Genomic DNA, 21,844 nt, shown 5'->3' with positions numbered 1-21,844 from the left:
TCCTGCCCGCGAAGCAACCGCCTTCCTGAGGTGCCGGAGAGATTGGGAGGGTGTGTGTTACGGGAGCGAACCCATAGGTAGTAAGATACTTATTTTCCGGCTCCCCTCCCTGAGGTACCTGGGGAGAGGAGGCGGAACTCAGAGGTGCGTGAATCTTATTCCTGACCGGACCAGTTTACGGGTGCACACTAGCAGCTGCGGCCGAGGTGGAGGATGAAGCCTGAGGAGAGGCGACTGTGAAGCACCTAGATATTGACTATCGTGACCGAAACATGGACGGAAAGCCCGACCTTCAGACTGTGTACCAGGCCGTGCAGTCCCTATACCACGACCCGGATCCTAGCGGCAAAGAGAGGGCCTCGTTCTGGCTGGGGGAGCTGCAGAGATCGGTAAGAGGCCTGTAATGGTATAAGGGAGGTTTCATACTAGATTAGAAACGGAGACATAGAAACAGACCGGGTCCAACAGTGTCTGATAATCTATCTGGGAAGCGTGCTGCCGTCATGGGAGAGAGGTGGGGTGCTCGAGTCCTCCTCTTTAGGGCGGGGGGAAGGGGTTACGGTGCAAGTTGGAGGCCTATAGAGTTACTGCAATGGGTGATCTAGAAATCAGATACTGCATGCAACGTAATGGTATGTATAAAAAACTATGAAGCGTTTATGCTTGTGTGATGCTGAGGCCCAGGATGTTTCAGTCGTTATGGTGCCACTTGGCCTGTACTGGTTAATTATCTCTGTGTTTTAGGTATAAAGCCCTTAAATCTTTGTCTGTAGAAATGTACAGTTTTATGGTGGGATTTTGCAACTTTATCACATCTACGCCGGCTCTTAGTCTTTTTTTTGTGCCATTTTGTATTGCTCTCTATAGATGTCATTCTTTCTGGCTCCTAAAATATAAAGCGCGATTTCAGATTCCTCTGTGTCGCTCCACACACATTTGTCCAGCTTTGCAGTGTTATTCTGCCAGATAAACATGCTATAAATATGGAATTCTTCAGTATTATTAAAAATGGTTTTAAAATATAGGGGCTCTAGACATGGCGACAACAGAGGCATAAACTACAGATGCACGCCAAAACTTTTACAGGTCATCAGAACTTCTGTTACCTCCCCGGAGTTACTTTTCAGCATTTTATCTTTCCCAAACAATGGTGTGACCAAGTAAACCTTGATTCACGGAGACTGCTGTTGTAATGTGATAAAATCTATTTGTTCTTTCAGTTGTATTACTTGACTGTTAGTTAAGGCTAGTCCTTGTACAAGTTGGATAGGTATTTGATGTTAAACAAAACAGTACCGGCCTAGAATATAGATGACTGAGCCCCATAACCCCTTTTCAAGGCAGAGTCCCTATACATCGGGCTCTGGCAGGATGCTGGGAGCAGAAGCTAAAATCGCTATGAAATCTATTGCTTTATGTGTGTTGCCAACAGATTCCACTGGTGTTTGTAAAGAGTTATACATAATAATGACACATTTTAACTAATAATGACAGAAGGTGTGGTCCTTCTTGCTAGAACCTGCGTTCTTCAGTATGGCTTGGTTGAGCCAAGTACTGTTTCTTGTTTGGCACTAAAGAAAAATGTTACGTGTTTAAAGTGTTAGTGTTCCTTTAAAGATCCGTGACGCTGTGGCATGTATGGAGTGTCATGGACATGGGCTATTTTTTGTTTTGTTTTTGGGGTTTTCTGCGAAACCTTTTTCAAGCACTGTTCTTGCAGACAGTGTTTTACTGCTTAACCCTCTTTTAGCAGAAATAGGGATGTTTAACTAGAAATACTGCACATTGAGTCTACTGATGGCCGCTGCTTGTTTCTTGGCAGACAATGCTGATTATTTTGCATGTGGGCTCTAAGGCATTCAAGTCACACTCCCAGTGCCTTCTTCCTGCTGAACTGGCTACCATGCCAGATCACGGTAAAAAAAACTTTTGACGAGGGCCAGCCTATGTTTCGATTATGCAAGAGCCTTCTCTGTGTATTGCTGTCGTAAAGGAAAACACAGGAGGCATATTTGACTGTGTTGGGTTCTTCTAGGTTTCCATTTTGTTCATGGCCTCTTTTTTATCTTGTTTATGCCTGTTTCTGTTTACATGTGTGAACTTAGGGACTCTGTATGACTGGAAATTTACACCATGGTCATGGCTTTGCTACTTTTCTAACCCTGATTTTAAAACTGTCCTCTGTACTATGTAGTGCAGGTTTCTGATTTGTGTGGCTTTTGCTCAACTTTGGACTCCAGCGTAACATAACCAGTTTATAATCACCCTGCAAACCATATCTTGTCATGTTTGTCTTATTTCCTTTTGCTTGGTTTGGCTCCTGTCATCGCTTTTCAGCTATAAAAGTGGGCCAATGCATATACTTTGCACTTAATTGGTAGATGGCCTTGCAGATTTAAAGACCACTCTAAGTACTTCTCTGGAGTGGACATATGTGGGTATACATACCACATCATGCATAATGATGATACTAGGGAGCCTATTTATACAGTTACTGCTCACATGTTTCAAACCTCATATATATACACTCCAGCCATCATATTCAGTTTAAGGCAAATGACAGCTGTGTGGCTCCGATATTTACCCATTTCCCACCCCAAGTTATTTATAGTGCAGGATATATGTTCAGCCGAACAGGTCCCTCAGCGTGCGGTATAATTAATGCCAGTCAGGTTCAGCGCTGGCAGGGTGAATGCTGTGGTGGGCTTCTGTGCAGACCCTCATGTGTAGCAAGCCCTCCAATTGTTTTCATTTGGAGCGATTTTCACCCACTGATTGTGGTCTGACAGCCAAAGGGGAGGGTGGCTGCAGCTTCTAGGTAGGTGTTTTTTCTTTTGGAAGAATGCATAGTAGAGTACTTGGAGTACTTCTCCGTGTATTACTGCTTTGAAGGGGTGTCAGTACATGTGACGGTTTTGGCCATCAGTGCTTAAATAGTGCTCCACAATGACTTGGATTTCAGTTGCGTATTTCGGCACACAGTGTTTATCTATACCTTAGAAAGAATAGGAAATCTTATAGGACTTCTTGAACGCTATGGGTGGTTTTCTCATAATATAGCAAGAACTTAAACTCTTGACACAATGCAGTTTTCTTGCAGGCAGCTTCCACAGGGGTCTGTTTTTTCCTATATTCATGGTGAAGGATTGTGGAGCCTGCCATTCATTTTGAAACTCCACACAGTACATAGCGCATGCAAATAATGTTATTCCTTATCCCCATCTTCTCTGAGAAACAAATGATTCAACATTGCAAGTGAAACACACACAATTCCTCTGGTGGTATAGCTAATTACGGTACTTGCAATTTCTTAATCTGAGTACAGTGCATATAAAACTTATGTCTTCAGCTCCTGTGTAAACTACATTTCTTTCACTGAAAGCAAAGCAAAATTTACCATTTTTGGTGCCTTGAAACATTTAATTATACCAACTTGTCACTAGCACATGCGTTTTTTGTTTAAAGGTACCAGTGTATAAGCAGAACTTGTTTCCCTGTACTTGATTTTGCTTGCACAGGCATTTAACCAACACCTAGAACCGTATTTATATTCTAGTTTTGACTAACAATATTTGTTTTTAAAGCTTATATTAGTACATTAGCTTTGAATTAATGGGATACCTTAACGTCCCATCAACCAGTGCTTATTAAAGTACTTTAGAAATACTTTGATATGCGTTCCTTACATAAAAGACAAAACAAAACTTGCCATGGGTTTTGTGTACAAAGAATAAATAACTTGTGTATTAACACTTAGCTTTCATATGCATGAAAGTACACATTGTTTTTATTTACTTTTAACAAATGTGGGAGTTTGGTGCACATGAACTGCATTTTGACTTGAAGAGCTGTTGAGTTACTGGTGTTATGTTGTTTGAAACATACAGTAAAGTAGTTGTTTTACTAACTATACTATGCTCGTCCACTCCAGGTCTACGCTTGGGAGATCTCAGACCAGCTGCTGCAAATCCGTCAGGATGTGGAGTCCTGCTACTTTGCTGCGCAGACGATGAAGATGAAGATTCAGACTTCTTTCTATGAACTTCCCACAGACTCGCATGCCTCCCTGAGGGATTCCCTGTTGTCACATATTCAGACTTTAAAGGACCTGTCTCCGGTCATTGTAACCCAGGTAGGCTACTACTGCCTGAAATAAAGGGATCTACACAGCACGTGTAATACACAGCAGTGTATATTTGTCCCTAAAACCCCTCACTATTTTCAGCTACCTTTTTAATGTCATGAAAAATATAAGTGTTTAATTGTAAGTGTTATTATGCAGGGCTCAACAAACCTCAGGCGCCAGGTTGTCAGGGTTTTGGAAGACAAAGGGGTAAAAACTTGCCCTGCATGGCGCCGTGAAGCGGGTGTCATGAGGTGCCCAACAGGGTCACATAATGGAAACTGAGAAAAAAAATAGTGTGTGCCAAACACATGTAAATATTTGACTCTTTATATTTTGATGCTAATATTTATTCGCATGAATATGGTTTAATATTAAATCTTGAAGGAACGTAATCTTTGGTATGCTAAAACACAAAATATATGTATAAACATATAAGCTTGAGTCTTTATGTTGTGAAATTGTCATAAAATGGGTTAACTGCAGTACTGTACAACATGGTGCAGCACTGAAGAAACATCCCTTCACTGCAGACTAGGGGATACTATATTAAAATAAAACATAATTGTGGTAGAAAAAAGCTGGCTCCTGATTTTTTGGGCTGGCTCCTAGTTCCAAACCAAATTTGTCAACACCCTGTGTTAATTTATTCACTAAATCAAGAGTTGGCAAGTGATTGTAATTGTAATTGCAGTAGAGACTTCATAATGATGCAATGCAGTTTCCAAAACAAAGTTTCACTTTGGTGAATATCCCCCTTAGGGATTTTTTTGCATAGCATTTTGCTGCATTACACCTTTTGGGTAGGGTTAAGGGATAGTACGGTGAATAGACACTGATCACAGAAGAGGCACCAATGTCTGACAGTTAGCAGTATTTGGGCAGTAATAAAATATTTTTTGCCCTTAAATTTCTTTAACTCTTTCCCTGTAACTCAATTCAATATTACAGGCTTGCAAACCCTAGAAGTCATGGGTTCTGAATATATCTTCTGTGGTTTTGGTTTTTTTTTGTGTTTTTTTTTTTTTTTCACTTACCTGGAAGCCTAAACTTTTTTTTTTTTTTTCAGTTGGCCTTAGCAATAGCAGATCTGGCCCTACAGATGCCTTCTTGGAAAGGCTGTGTGCAGACACTCGTAGAATCGTAAGTACATCCTACTTGTTAAGTAGAGTTGCTTTTCACTGGTTAAAAAAAAATTAGAAAAGTCTAAGTTTCCCTTTTTCACCATTATTCTGCAGATACAGCAATGATGTGACTTCATTACCCTTCCTTTTGGAGATTCTTACTGTACTACCAGAGGAAGTTCACAGCCGATCGCTGCGCATCGGTGCCAACCGCCGCTCAGAAATAATTGAAGACCTTGCTTATTACTCTAGTACCGTAGTGTCTCTGTTGGTAAGTGGCTTGCGAGGCTCCCATAATAGGCACAATGTATGCTTATATCTGCTATAAGAATGGTATGCATGTGACTTTCAATACCTGGCTTGGGAGGCTATTTTCAGGGAGTTTTAATTTAGATGGAATTCAAGAATTGGTAAATTACAACTATATGCTGTTGAGAGAAGAACAGAACTCTGAGAAAGAGGGGAATAAATATATCTGAGCTAAAGTTGAAACTATAAGGGTTAACGCATCATTATACTATAAGTTTATGTTATAATTTAATATAAAGTAAATCAGGCTCTAATTGTAAATACATGGAGCTGTTCACATTTATTCCATAGTATTGGTAATGCTAGAACTGATGTTGCTGAACCAATAGTAATCTTCTGGATGTCCTTTCTAATTTATAAATAGTTGAACATGTCATATGAGCATAGTCTGTGAGTAGGACTGTCACATGAAGGCTTCTCCTAACTACATGTTTGTCATTAAGCTGCATAGCATGAAAGGTATCACAAAACACTTGCTATGGCTATCCTGTTTTTTTTTTTTTGTTTTTTTTTTTCCCCTTATGTGTTCTATACAGGTCTTCAATGGGTATTAAGTGCTTTGTGTGTGTAGGTGTGTGTGTGTGTATATATAATATAATTAAAGGGGAGGAGGGACATTGAGTGAGCTGATCTTCTTTGTCCAATCAGCTCACTTTTGTGACATCATGCATTTAACGCTTATTACGCTTTTAAATTAGACAATAGATCTTTAACCAAACCGGTGCACAACTATTATCCTTAACCTTACATTAACCTTATAAGTCTAAGCTTATTTTGAGTTGTAGGCAAGTATGCCATTGTAGGTAAGTTGCAAAGTTTAGGAAAGTATGTAAAATTTATCTCAAAATACTTATTCAACAACTACACATTCATTTATTGATTTCACCATCGTTTTCCCTAAAATGGGAACGGACGAACGTTCGTAGAATACGAAGATTTTTTTGTAGCTATCTTTTTAAGTATGGATATATATATATATATATATATATATATATATATATATATATATATATATATATATATATATATATATATATATATATATATATATATATATATATATATATATATGTATATATATATGTATATGTATATGTATAATGCGTGTGTATGTTAACCAGGTCGCACCCCTCATAATTTTGTATTTGTCATCTTTCTTTTTGTGCTGTGAATGTTTCCATTGCTCGAATAACCCTCTGTTCTGAGCTAAAATGGCATAATTCCATTTTCATTTGTAGTTACAGCTCCTCTGGTATTATCTTTTAAAGTTCTCTATAGGAGACATAGCTAGTTGTGTTTCAGGAAAGCTAATCAACGTATTAAGTTATATTTGTCCATTCAGTTCTGCTGTTGTGAGCATGCTGCCCTTACTGGGGCATATTGCAGATCACAATGTATTGGTTTGTCAAGGGTTCCTAGTCTGTTCTGTCATCTATTCCCAAAGTAGAGGTCAACTTTGCCCCACACACACTGGGAGGTTCATTTTACAATACACTTGATGAGAAGGTGAACCAATCAATAATCATAATTACATTATTTTTTATTTAGAGGAATAGCCATAGCAAATGAAAAAATGCCCACACTGTCCTTAAATTGCCCTTTTTCTGATATTAGTGTACCCCCTCTGTGTGAAAATGTTAATTGTAGATCTAATTTGTCATATTCTGAGTAAAAAAAACATGTAGCTATTGTAAAAAAAAAAATCTTCTTCTTCTAGATGACTTCTGTGGAGAAATCGGGGGACAATGAGAAGATGTTAATAAAAACTTTTAAATGTTTGGGGAGTTGGTTCAACCTGGGAGTCCTGGACAGCAACTTCATGGCCAACAACCGTCTCTTGATGTTGCTCTTTCAGGTCCTGGTGAGTGTTATCTCTTTAGCCTTGCGTTGCGTGTATTCACGTTCACTGAAGATCTATATATTTGCACACTCAGTGTTTTTCTTGTGCTATATACTTTTAAATACTTGTTCATGGACAGCTGTCTTAGCTGTCTCTCCGTAGTTTTTAAGAACATTCTCTTCTGTTGATCACCTGCTATTCCATGGGTGGCTAGGTAAAAAAGGTAACAAAAATGAATCTTGAGTTTGTATGACTGAGTGTTTCATCGCTTTTGTTTCTTTTGTCTGCGTGTTTTCCTTAGTTCTGTCTTGAATTTGAATTGTACGCGGTTCTATGAAGGAAATTATAAAAATGTTGAACTTAAGTAAAACTAAAATCACTAAGCGCCCCTTCTTTCGATCTGTAGCAACAGGACCAGACACCATCCAATCTGCATGAAGCAGCCTCTGATTGTGTGTGTTCCGCCCTTTATGCCATTGAGAACCTAGACAATAATCTGCCTCTAGGAACACAGCTCTTTCAGGGAGTGCTGACCCTTGAGACTGCATACCATATGGCTGTGGCCCGTGAAGATATAGACAAGTAAGTTACAAGAAGAATGTTACCGCCTACGGTCTGAGTCTACACTTAACTAGGCGGTGGCCCATCCTCTTTTAATGAAAAAAAAACCAATATATCTGGTGCTCCGTTCTAGCATTATGAAAGCCAGTAAAATGTTACATTGGCCTTTGAATGGCAATGTTTTTGAAAGCATTCTGGTTGATATTTTCAAAGTAACCATTTTTTATTGATGATGTGATAAACAGTACTGCAGTGACCAGTTGAATAATAAATGCATGTACCAGAATAATGATATGAATGTGACATGACATTTTTGGTTGTGATGAATCTTTAACATTGAACGCTGATGACAATTCTCAGATCAAGTAATCTGTTGCTTTAAAAAAAAAAACCAAAGTTTTTATATATATATATATATATATATATATATATATCATATATATATCTATCTATCATATATATATATATATATATATATATATATATATATATATATGTGTGTGTATTAAATTAGTGCAGGCACTAAAATTGATAGTGCCCAGACAATGGATGTTTGGGAGAGCCTTGCACACAGAAACAACTCTAGACATCTGAGTTTGTATTCTCAGTCTGCTGCTGAGTCAAGTCTTCGCTAAGCCCCGTGCATTAGTCTTCATTCATTCCACACATGCTGAGTGGACAGGGGCCTCAAACATTTCATGGAAGAGTGCTAATTTTAGAGGCTACCGGCCTACTGCTGCTTGTGAATGAGTCCAAAATAACGATCTAAAGACAGAAAGGATATTGGTGATTCAGATTTTGGCTGAAGGCCTATTACCAGTGAAAGTATTCACCTTTTGCCCCTTTCATATCTTATAAAGTAATTTTTGTGCTTTATGTTTTTATGTACTTTTTTTCATTGGATTTCTATTTGTTTCACTCCTCTTTCCCATATTCACAGGGTGCTGAATTACTGCCGGATTTTCACAGAACTATGTGAAACCTTCCTGGAAAAGATTGTGTCCACGCCATGTCGGGATTTGGGCAACATGCGCACGCTGGAACTACTCCTAATCTGTGCAGGGCACCCCCAGTATGAGGTGAGCAAACCTAAGTGTTATTTTAACAGAGGAACTCACATCTCTTATCCTGCCTATTTCATTTAGAAATTATGTGATTATCCCAAAAAGCCATTGCAAATGGAGTAGGGTGTAGTTAAATAAGCTTTATTATTTGCGGCCCATTATTCAGATGAGAGGGAAGGATGAACCACAAACTATATATAGATATATATATATAGATATGCAAATCTTGTTTTTTTTTCTCTCTCTCCAGGTAGTTGAAATCTCCTTTAACTTCTGGTATAGACTGGGAGAACATCTCTACAAAATAAACGACCCTGTGTTGCATAATATCTTCAGACCATACATTCAGAGGCTTCTTCATGCTCTAGCAAGGCACTGTCAGCTTGATTCAGACCACGTAAGCTATTTTTTAATATACTCATCTTGGTACGTTTTCCATTCTCCCATCCCAAGCACATTGCGAGACTATTGTAAAGCAGACATTACTGTTTATTGTAAATTGTTTATCGCAAGAAAAAATGTCGGTGCGCTAAGCTAGTCTCAGGCTCAAATAATACAAATGTATAAAATGAGGCCTACCAAACAGGTGTAAGCATGCTGCAAATACAGTGTATTGGCTGTACAATGTATACAAAAAAACAAAAACTGTCTGCGCTTCTCACCCTAATAAATGAATGTTTATCACTGTTGTTGGAAGCTAATTGTCTCCTACAATTATAGGAGGGTGTTCCTGAGGATACTGATGACTTTGGAGAGTTCCGCATGAGAGTGTCTGATTTGGTGAAGGATTTAATCTTTCTGGTGGGCTCCATGGAATGTTTCTGTCAGGTAAATAAAATGTTGGATCACTTTAAACCTTTTCTAAGCAATGTTATTTTGTGTGGTTTCATAATTTTAATTACCAATAACTGACACAGCTACATTTCAAGGTGCAACATAGTTGCTTATTTGAGTTCATGCATCTTGTACCACCTTTGACACATACTGCAATCATTAAGAATATGATTATTCCTTGCCTCTTTACACAGCTGTATTCTACTTTAAAAGATGGGAATCCTCCTTGGGAAGTGACTGAAGCTGTGCTTTTTATCATGGCCTCCATTGCCAAGAGCGTTGATCCGTAAGTGTCTTTTGTGTGGTGTTTTTTATGTTACAAGTTTAAAATGTGTGTGTAGCGAGTGGCATTTCTATTGGTTTTAAATGCGTGGTGCAATATGTAGGCCAATATTTAGAATAATGGCACAATATATATCATTTTTTTTAACCCTGCACACAATGTTACCTAGGTGCATCATCCAGCTAAAATAAATAAAGCAAAGTAATTTTTCAAAGCAATGTTATATTTTAGCTTGGCATAAATCATGAGTTAAAAATCGGCACTGATACATAAAACATGCTACCTTAAAATATAGTATATGGTGAAAAATCCTTCTGTGTGTGTGTGTGTATGGTGTGTGTGCATATGTGTATGTGTATATAATATAAATTATTGAGAGGAAGTATATAATTGCATGAAAAATCCAAATCTGTGAGCAGGACATCTCCCACGCTGCTCTGAGCTCCATTTCAATAGTCGGTACAGCAGAAAGCCCTGTTGAGCCAGAGTTACTTTTTTATTTTGTTGTAGCTTTGGCAGTTGGACGTGTGTCTGTATAATTCGCTTGAGCATCTACTGAACTAATACTTTCTAACCAAATTGTAAAACACAGTTGCCAAAAAGTAACACCTCCTAGTAAGTACTGCCATTGACCTTAACAAAGAACAGCAATCTGTTTTGCTTGGTGGAAAGCCCTTATCGATACAGAATCATTGTCTTTTAATGAAATTTTATTTAATTTTTAAACAAATCAACTTGTGTGTGCGTATGATTTTGGTTGCGAGTGGTCTTTGGGTTTGTTGAGGTGTGGATTTCGAGAGCTTGTAGTAGATGGAGACTTTACATTCAAAATATTTATTTTCCTAAAGGGCATATTAAAAAATGGCTTTGTCTCGTTCAGGTAGTTTGCTCATTGATAAAACAGTCATGGGGCTTTTGTGCTAACAACTTCTTGGCTTTTATACACAGAGAGAACAACCCCACCTTAATGGAAGTACTGGACGGAGTTGTGAGGCTTCCTGAGTCTGTTCACATTGCTGTACGTTACACTAGTATAGAACTGGTGGGAGAGATGTGCGAGGTGGTAGACAGAAACCCACAGTTTCTTGGTGAGGATAGTTACATTTATTTTGTTTTACTTTTTTACTAATCCAAGCATCTCCAGAGAGCAAAATATTTACTATGTTATAAATTTACCTTTTCACTCCAGACCCTGTGTTATCCTATTTAATGAAAGGACTGTGTCAGCAATCCCTGGCTTCTCCATCCGCCAAAGCTATCCAAAACATTTGCTCTGTGTGTCGGGACCACATGGCACAACACTTTAATGGACTTCTGGAGATTGCTCGGTCCCTGGACTCTTTCCCACTGCCCCCGGAGGCTGCTGTGGGACTCTTAAAAGGTACCAGATTCCAGGGCTCATTCTGACTATTGGTTAATTAAAGGAAAATGTGTACTCAATAGTCCCAATGTAGATATGAATCTACATTAGAATTCCCAACATCAAAAAATTCATGACTTTTCTATGTTGGTTCATCTTGTGCAAGGTTACTCTTTTAAGCTAAGCATTTTATACATGTGCCGATTTCATTTTTATGACAGTACAACCACAAATGCTACTTAATTACACATAATTGATTATATATTTGTTCTGAATCCTGCACTGGTATATGGACATTTGCTGTTTGCTTTATCTCTACTTTGTGTCTGATCTCAGGCACTGCACTTGTCTTGGCACGCTTGCCCCTGGAAAAGATCTCAGAGTGCCTGAGTGAGCTATGTTCTGTTCAAGTTACATCTCTGAAGAAGGTAAGAGAAATTACATTTAGTGGCTAATATTTTAACCTGATTTTGGGATGTAGAGAGGTTAGTATAATTTCCTAATGGTGAAAGAGGGGAAAAGAAGACTGTGGTTAATTTTTATGTGTAATAAATTATACGATTTTGAAACTATATGACCTTACTCTGGTTTATGAGGGTTTACTAAAGAAAACATGCCCTGCATCTTCATTTTGTGATATACTGTAAGAATGTAGGCTTGTAGTTAGACAGACAAAGATTCTGAAGAACTTGTGAACTTAGTACTAAAACCTATTTTTTCTGACTTACACAGCTGCTTTCCCAGGATTCTAGTAATGGCATATCCTCTGATCCAACATTGTTTTTGGACAGATTGGCTGTCATTTTTAGGTAAGTGTTGCGATTTCAGTTACTATTTCCTGTATCTCTTGACTATGTTGTGGTTTTTTTTTGGGGGGGGGGGTATTGCTCCCAAGAAAACTATTGGACTATAAAATCATTCCCTTTAGCTATAGGCGGAAAAAAAGTTATTTGAAATACAGGACACAGGCGTGTCGTCACTTAACAGAGCAAACAAAAACATTACAGCTACATTAACTATACTGTATAGCGCATTTTTACATTAATGTATTTAACACAACGCCTCTGACACTCCTGCATGCCCAGTAGTCTCCACCCTGTTGTATCAAAAGCAAGGCGGTTATGTTCAGTCCTAAATGCATCCACAACTGTGGTGTAAATGTATGCTCTTAGTGCATGTTTGTGCTGAGACTAGGCAGTCCTAGCTGATGAGATGTAAGGAATCAGCCGCAAGTTATATAGTAGTGTTTCTCACTGTAACACTGTTCTAACTGCATGGAGACGGGGAAATTTCCTATGCTATTTTTATGTGTAATATTGGTGTGTTTCTGATTTATGGTGCATTCAGAACCTCAAGGGCAGATGAACTATATTCCAACATTACTGGTCATTGTTTTACTATGAAGTGATATATTATGCTATTTCTAAAAATGTGGCGTTCCTGTGGAGCCTCTTTCATTGGATAATGAGATATATATATATATATATATATATATATATATATATATATATATATATATTAACCAAATATTAGGAAATCTGCAATATCCATAACTCATGCCACATGTGAGCCTCTGCTAATGTGAACAGGTGATAAATCCTCCAGTTTCACTGTAGAAAGTTATCAATGGAGTCCTCCCATTTATAACTGCCGTCACACACTTTAGCTGCATGTTGACAGCTTGGTAAGCTTGTTTTCCAATTTTATAAATGTAGTTTTATCAGTTTTTCCTAAGATGTGTGTGAATGCAGAGATACCAGTATTTGAAAATCTGTTTTGTGTACTAGGCATACAAATCCCATAGTAGAGAACGGGCAGACTCATCCATGCCAGAAAGTCATCCAGGAGGTAAGGGTCTCTATTAGTGTGACCATACAGTTTAATTTTTCACTTTAATTGGTGATTCACACTATGTATATAAATGCCACGCTTTGGGGACCAAAAGCTCTGTTACACCATCTCTAAAGTTCTCTCTCTGTCAGATTTGGCCTGTGATGTCGGAGACTCTGAACAAACACCGTGCTGATAATCGTATAGTTGAGCGCTGCTGTCGCTGTCTGCGTTTCGCTGTGCGCTGTGTTGGGAAAGGATCTGCTGCACTCTTGCAGCCACTGGTGACCCAGGTACTCACTGCTGTCTCGCGCTCAAATGCTAAAGGAAACACATGTTCTCACTGAAAATAATATTCCTATGCAGCTGCTGTGTGTCTGGCAAGTATAGTTTATTTTCAGGCATATGTTTTGAAACATATGGAAAAGAAAAATATTTACAGAAATCATGAGGGAGAATGATGAACAGTTTATTTGGTTTTGATTTTTAGTTATGGATTTGCATGTTGTATGCTGATCTGCTCATCATATCGTCATTTGCAGATGGTCAATGTGTACCAAGTTCACCAACACTCGTGCTTCCTATACCTGGGCAGCATCCTTGTTGATGAGTATGGAATGGAGGAAGGCTGCCAACAAGGGCTGCTTGATATGCTACAGGTTAGTTGCTTTTCTTGAAATTATGTCTACTTTGTTTAAACTGTATTATAATCTGATGATAAAATAAGGAGAACCTTCATCTGTTTTTCACACAAAGCATCTGATTAAACTCTTGTAGCATTCGTTGTCATTATTATATCAACTTCTCTTGAAAGAAACGGATGGTACAGTCCTCTGGACATGTTTCTAATGCCAAGCTTTGCTGTAAAGTTGTAATGGAAGCCCCAATTATAATTCTTAGTTGCCTAGTTAATGGGTTGTTTGAGAAGCTTCAGAGGGCTACAAACACACAGCCTTGATTGCTCAGGCATATTTTTGCCTTTTATATCTCTGTAATGTTGATGTATAATAGCATGTTCCTTACACAAGTTAACCTGTAAGTATATCTCCAAAATAAAGCTCAATCTAGAACACCAGATATTGGGGGGTTAAGGTATTGTGAGATTACAAAATCTGTGCCATTGATGTTTTCATCTTGTAATGTGTACAAATATGATTAAAACGTATCTAATATGTTGTGAAAGATGTGTGCTTTTTTTAAATGTTAAAACCCACCTCTAATAAATATTCTAACATTGACTATAGTATCTTGACTACTTGCATAACTGTATTTGTCAAAGTAGAAAAATATATATGAAGCTAGTTGAGAATTGTTAGTTTGTAATTAGTTTATTTTTTTTATAATATTTATTTTTTGCAGGCTCTGTGTGTCCCCACCTTCCAACTTCTGGAACATCAGAATGGCCTGCGAAATCACCCAGACACTGTTGATGACCTCTTTCGACTGTTCACCAGGTAAAGATGGTCTCCTTTTGAAGTGGTACCTCAAATCCAAGAAATATGCTTTTATTTGTTCCCATTAATAATCTTTAGTGTTATTTTGCCATCTTATACACCTGAAAGACGTTTGTCTTCCTGGTGTAATGTCTGCTCTCTATACATATAGTAGTGTTCTTTTATGTAGTGTTTGAATAAAGTTCCTTAAACTCCCTAATTATATTTTCCATATGAAACAGAATTTCGTTCTGTTTGTGTTTTATATATCAAAATAGGTCTTTCAGCTTGAAGGGCTTCCCTTGGCTTTGTAAATCTAGCCTTCTTTATGTATTGGAGACGGGATGTGTATGCCAGACCAACATCTTCTTTCTCTGGGAAGGGCAGCGTCATTTTGACTGTGCCCACTCCCTGCCCACGTAAGGCTGCCTTGGCTAGTGCCACCTTAGTATGAATCCACTCTCCCGGAAGAGCGAGTGTTCCAGGTAGCCTACACTGGGAAGTTCCCAGGTATGGCGATCTTATGATCCTCATCCTTCTATTAGCTGGTCAATGTGATGGAACTTGCTGGGACCCCATAGCTTAGCTAAACTGAGCATAGTGTCATTACTGCTCTTAAATGCAGCATTTTATTTTCTGTGGAGTTTTTTTTTTCTTTTAACCTAAATAAGAAAACTACATCTACCTGTATGATACACATTTGTTTTCTTGCAAACTTAGACATACTCAGGCCTTGGGCCCTTTCCCTCATCAAATTGCCAGCTCTGATTAGCTGGCATCTTGCCACTTACATATAGAACACTTAAAAGAAAGTTTACGCTCCTAGACAGCCTTACCAAGGAAAAATATGTATTAAAAAACTTTTAGTATACTTGCATTCTGCATTTAATAAAACGGAGAATCTGTATTATCCCTTCTCCTCTGTGGTCCAGGGGAGGTGCAAATACATCCTGCAGAATCTCCCCCCCATGCATTTGCAAAGGAGACTGTACATAAATGTAACAAGACCTCTAGATTATTATATACATTAAGTGTATATGATGGCTGGACTGTCTCTTTTTAAGGTTGTGTAGGCTCTCTCTGCATTCCTTTGTCCCGTTTTGTGTAAAAGCATTTAGTTAGATGCGTTTCTGTTCTCCTACAGTAATAGTCCTGCCTCGGACAATGTTCAGTTGCAAGCTGTTGTATTCTCAGGTTTAACATTTTGTTTGCATTATGATCACTTAAATATTTTTGTACTTTAAATCAATCTATACTCATTAACAATGCTACTCAGTGGTTGATATTATGATGTACAGTTGGCACTTACTCTAAACCTCTTCTCTTACTCAGGTTTGTCCAGCGGTGTCCCATTGTCCTGCTACGCAGTCAGGTGCTGGTCCATGTATTACAGTGGGCTGTTGCCGCCACTACACTAGACCACCGGGACGCCAACTGTAGTGTCATGAAGTTTTTGCGTGATCTTATACACACTGGAGTGTCCAATGATGTGAGTTGCCGCAACCCACCATTAACCCCAACTAACTCTACCCTCTGCACTATGCTGTATTAAACAGACATTCAATGTTTTACTTGTCCCAGGTATAGAGCCTTTGTGAGACCACTGGATGCTCACCCCTTATGCGTTCAAATCATTGAGGGTATACTTTCCCTGAAAGTTCTTTGACTTGTTATGTTTGGTTTATTTATTGCTGCTTTGTTAAATAGCTCAGTGATAGGTGTGTGTGTGTGTGTGTGTGTGTGTGTGTGTGTGTGTGTGTGTGTGTGTGTGTAATTATATACATATATACACACGCACAGTTGTCTGAAAAAAGTACACCCTCAACATGACATTACACTGTCATGATTTATTCAACAAAAATAAAACCAAAATGGAGAAGCCACGTGTGAAAAACACACCTTATGATTCAATAGCTTGTAGAACCTCTTTTAGCAGCAACTTGAAATAATAATTTAATCAGTCGCTTACATCATTGTGGAGGAATTTTGGCACGCTTTTCTTTACAACTTTGCTTCAGTTCATTGTGGTTTGCGGGCATTTGCTTATGCACAGCTCTCTTAAGAGACTGCCACAGAATTTCAATTGGGTTGAGGTCTGGACTGGGCCATTGCGACACCTTGATTATTTTCTATTTCAGCCATTCTGTTGTAGATTTGCTTGGCTGTTTGCATCATTGTCCTGTTGCATGACCTAATTTCGGCCAAGCTTTAGCCGTTGGACAGATGGACTCATATTTGACTCTAGACTACTTTGGTATACAGAGGATTTTATGGTAAATCCACTGACAAGGTTCCCAGGTCCTGTGACTGCAAAACAAGCCCAAATCATCACCCCTCCACCACTGTGCTTGACAGCGGTTATGAGGTGGCTGGCGATGACACAGCATATCAGCACAAACGTGGCACTGTACATTATGGCCAAACCTCTCCACTTTGGTGTTGTCTGACCAAAATACATTGTTCCAGAAGCCTTGTGGTTTGTTCAGATGCTACCATGTTCTTTTTAGAGAGAAGAGGCTTTCTCCTGGCAATCCTTCAAAACAAACCATACTTGTTCTAATTGTACTGTTATGAGCATTAACATTTAATATGCTAACTGAAGCCTGTAGCGTTTGATGTAACTCTTGTTTTGTGTTTTGCAATTTTTCTGAGTATTGCAATGTCTGACCTTTGGGTGAATTTGCTGGGACATCCACTCCTGGGAGGATTTGCAACTACCTTGAATGATTTCCACTATAGAATGATGATGGTTTTATAACCCTTCTCAGAATGATGGGTAGCAACAATTCCTCAGCATCTTAGTTCCAATGGCAGCAGTAGGGGTGCACTTTTCACACATGGCTTCTCCATTTTGGCTTTGTTTTTGTTGAATAAATCATGACACAGTGTAATATGACATGTGTTGTTGTTCATCTGAGGTTGTATTTACCTAATTTTTAGACTTCCTTGGAGCACATAATTGTCATTACATCCTGATATGTTAAGCCATATAAATGAAAGAGGATGTACCTGCTTTGTGTGAAAAAGAAAGAAGACCCTTGACCCCTAAAACTAACTTTCTGTTTTTGTTTGTAGCATGAGGAAAACTTTGAGGTACGCAAGGACTTGATCCGACAGATCCTCAACCAGTACGGACAGCAGTTCATTAGCCAACTGCTACATGCCTGTTGTTTCTGTTTGCCGCCCTATACACTGCCAGACGTGGCTGAAGTCGTATGGGAGATCATGATATTCGACAGACCGGTAAAGAAGAGTAAATTGTGCTTTGCTTTAAAAAAAAAAAAAAGAGCAGTCTGAGAAACTTAAGCCATTGAATATTTGTTTTAAATGGTGAAGCAGAAAAATTTGAATTTTTAAAAGTGTTTTGCTAGGTCAGACACAGCAGTGCACAATTTGCATTGTCTGTTTTTGGTTGCACTATGAGGAAGCTGTATCCATGTATTAGGGGAAGCAGCAGCGCCCTTGAGTATTGCTTGGGCTTTGGTCATACTAAAGGGAAGTAAACCATTGTGTAATATCTGTACCATTAACCGCGTTTTCCCTCCAGACATTTTGCCGGTTGTTGGAAGCATCGTTGAAAAGTTTACCAAAGGAGACATCAGGAGGAGCAGTAACCGTGACGCACAAGCAGTTAACAGACTTCCACAAGCAAGTCACAAGGTAAAGCATGGATAGTGTTCTCTTTACAGAAGGAGTTGCTAGTCTGTTTTAATAGGAAAAGTGCAAAACTCAGTATGTAGACTGTACAATAGTAAGTGGCCACTACTCTTTGCTTTGAAAGTATGAGTTGTATGTACAGAACAGGCATTCCAGTTATCTGTAATCAGCAGCTCTTAAAAGCTTTCTTGGGAATACTTTGCTGTTGCATAATAAGAGATTTGGTTCTTAGTGTCACTACGGAAGCAACATGCACACAGAGTACTGTTTCTTGTATGAAGTAAAAATGTTCATTGTATGGGATTAGAAATCAGTGGGATTGATATCACTTTAAAGTGGATCTGCCAACAACAGCTACTTTTGAACAACATTAAGACTGGCTGTGGATTATGGAATTATGGTTCAACAGCACTTATTGGACCTTCTCCCAAGAAACACTGTAAATTGTCAAATATCGTACTTTTTTAGGACATTCAGTGAGTGGCAATCAAGTGTTCAAAATAACATGGCCTGATTGACACTTTGCTTTAGTTTTCCTTTAAAAATATTTGGTGTGTCTTTTAAAAGGCTCATAAATTAGCTGACAGATGCCTCCAACTTGCATTAAACTTTATTCCTTTTTTTGCTCTACCATTACTCTTAGAGTTAGAGAGAGGGCTAGCATTGCTCAATGAGTGGTTTTTACCAGTTGTCTCTGCTTTCAATACACACACACACACACACACAACTTTAATGAATTGCTTTTGCTTTTCAGTGCCGAGGAATGTAAACAGGTGTGTTGGGCTCTGAGAGATTTCACCAGGTTATTCCGATAGCTGCGTTCCTTCATCCAGCCTGTCTTCCGTGGTGAGTAGCCCTATCTACTAGACAAACACCCTGACTCCTTTTCATACTCCTTTAAGGAAAGCAATACTGTACAATGGACTGTCATGCACCCAACGTACTTCATAAGCATTGCCGTAAATAAGTCGGTGTGGTATTCCTGCAGGAAAAGTCCCCTAAATATCACATGACCCTTAACAATCGCATCATCTAGGTCTGCAAATAAAGGATGGTTATTTGAACAAAAGGAGATAAATCTGGCTATTTGCTGTATTCTATAGTCAAGTTGATTTTTCCCCCTATGGGACTTGATCTCCCATTGATTTCAGTGTTGTCTTAAGAGCTCCTCCAGCAGCCAAAACGTGGCCAAGTATAGGGGACACTGTGATGCAGCACTGGAACTGTACTAGTTATAAGATAATAAATATATAATTGTGTTTATACAGGTTTGCATTCTTTATTGCTGGAACTGTATAGTTATCTTTATTATATTGTTGTTCCTCTCTTTATACATTTTTCCTTATGTTTTGGATCACTTTTTTTGATTGCGATCTTCCTGCTTTTCCCCCTGCAGTTAAAGACAGGTAACCTAGCCCAGTCAGACGGCCCCTCCTGAAAAGAGAACCATTGTGGATTGGCTTCTATAACCCCCTAGCGTGCGTCATGCCAAAAGGGGGACGCAGATGAATGAGAGCAAAGAGTGTCAAGCAAGTTTGGAGGAGGGCGTCCCAGCGTGACGTGTGCTTGAAGAACCTTAAAAGTATATCTGGGGAAATAAAAGCTTAAACGTTTAACCCCTTCACTTCTGAGCAGAGGCAAGTATCCCCCACAGAACTGTGCTGAAAGGCAGTGGCCGTAAGGTGTTGAAGTGCTTCTCCACCCTCTTCCACAGCAATAAGGCACTCCACTAGAAGGCATCTCCAGCTGTTCACTGGCAACAGGCTGGCACAGTGCCGTGTTGTCACAGACCTCGGTGGTGAAGGGGTTCTTAAGGCAATGTTGAGTGCCTGGGCACAACATTTGCGTTTTGGGATGGGAGGGATTGGGGATAAAAAGGTGAGGTCGATGGGTTTAGAGCTTTCCTTGATGGACTCATTTTAAAAATAAAAATAAAAAAAAAAGAAAAACCTAAAGAAAAAGACATAAAAAGAGCAAAAAATAAAAGTGAAAACAAAGCCGTCAGATAAAATCCCCGGCTGGAAGTGTCTGAATTTGCCTATCAGCAAACTGAGAATAAAACGCAGCTAAACTTTCTGTGAAATGAAAAAGAAACCATGCAAAATAAAAGTGATTTAAAAAAGTTTTTGTGATCGACGTTACTATATTCTGCTTGGGTAGGATTTTTTTTCCTTATGCTGTACTTTAGTATATCAAGTCTTCACACACAAAAAAAATCTCTTGTTCCAGCATTGTTACAATAAAGTTTCCCTAATAGTGTTGCCCTGCTTGTTCTAGGAATCTAAATTAGCAAGGCGTATGGGATTTGACAATTGGGAAGACAGCTGAATTCAAATGTATAGTTTTCTATATTAGACTATTAGACCTGTGTTGAGATATTTATGTATATGTTTGCATTTATGTAGTAATCCGTTGATGTGTTTAGTGGTTTCAAAATTCACATCCGATAGAACGGCTTACATTCGTTCTTTAATACTTGTGGATCTGTCCCCCATCCTGGTAAAGACCCTGCCCCGTCTCATCTTGTGCAAATTGTGAAAGTCTCTGTCGAGTTACTTTGCCTTTTGCCGACAACTGCGCTATTGTCAGTAAGATCCTAGCACACTGGTGCATACAGCAAACGTGTGCTTATGATCTCTGTACACAGTGCTGAATGTCCTCATTAACAGAACCTTGTTGTTGCTGTGGGAATAGCTTTCCTCCCCAGTAGATGGAAAGATTGAGGGGTGGGGGGGATTTGTGTTTAGCCACAAAAATCCATGGCTTACAGCTCACATTTTCATAGCCTAAATCGTTTGTCCCTTTTTTTTTTGTACTGCTGTAAATAGAGTATTTTAAAGATGGTTATTCCAGAGGGAAAACAGGTGACAGTTTGGGTCGATCATCAGAATACAGCTAACTAAGATCAGTCGTTGCATCAAGTGGTGCCTGCTGCTACGTGCATGTTTGGTAAAGCAATAAATGTTAACTTCTACATAATATGTGAACTTGGCTAAATGTTCTGCAGCGTGACAAACATGCATGCTCCTTAATTCCTTTTGATCTTGTTACCCTACAAATATAAAAAAAAAAAACCCTGCCTTCCAGGTGCCAGATCAGTTTGAGGTCACTTAAGGTAAATTCTGGATGTTTAGTATCCTAACTCAATCAATCCTAAGCATATATATCATTAGGAAGTGTATATTAGTGCACAGTGTGAGAATTTTCACACAGGTCCACCACTATGAACGTTTTAAAACCCATCTCATTCGTGGAATAGGAGATTCTTGAGATGTAGTACTTTACTCCTCGAACTATAGCCCCAAAAATAAAAGGTTAGGTCACATAAGCCTGGCGCTGAGATGTGATAATGAGTAATAAAGTATGAGTACAACTCATAGGTGTATACAAGTACAGAAGTAAACATAATTCCGGCCACTGCCCTAG

The 21,844-nt window shown here is 38.8% G+C and overlaps 1 protein-coding gene across 2 annotated transcripts; it reads left to right on the top strand.

Annotated features, from left to right (window-relative positions):
- TNPO3 (transportin 3) lies at nucleotides 1-20,379 on the top strand. Of its 2 annotated transcripts, none has more exons than XM_053462673.1 (23): nucleotides 1-389; nucleotides 3,932-4,132; nucleotides 5,193-5,266; nucleotides 5,362-5,518; nucleotides 7,274-7,417; nucleotides 7,803-7,978; nucleotides 8,898-9,036; nucleotides 9,272-9,418; nucleotides 9,742-9,849; nucleotides 10,050-10,141; nucleotides 11,087-11,226; nucleotides 11,328-11,519; nucleotides 11,835-11,926; nucleotides 12,231-12,307; nucleotides 13,286-13,346; nucleotides 13,481-13,621; nucleotides 13,871-13,987; nucleotides 14,688-14,782; nucleotides 16,094-16,250; nucleotides 17,837-18,004; nucleotides 18,309-18,421; nucleotides 19,173-19,264; nucleotides 19,815-20,379. In XM_053462673.1, exons 1-22 carry the CDS (start codon nucleotides 273-275, stop codon nucleotides 19,231-19,233), a joined length of 2,769 nt encoding a protein of 922 aa, XP_053318648.1. In that variant the 5' UTR covers nucleotides 1-272; the 3' UTR covers nucleotides 19,234-19,264; nucleotides 19,815-20,379. The 2 variants fall into 2 exon arrangements, with proteins under 2 accessions (XP_053318648.1, XP_053318647.1); XM_053462672.1 differs by having other exon boundaries at nucleotides 13,466-13,621.
- Nucleotides 20,380-21,844: the final 1,465 nt, after the last annotated feature.

This window comes from Spea bombifrons, chromosome 4 (assembly GCF_027358695.1).
Source record: "Spea bombifrons isolate aSpeBom1 chromosome 4, aSpeBom1.2.pri, whole genome shotgun sequence".
NCBI classification, from domain to species: Eukaryota; Metazoa; Chordata; class Amphibia; order Anura; family Pelobatidae; genus Spea; species Spea bombifrons.
This window is presented reverse-complemented; position numbering and strand designations above follow the sequence as displayed.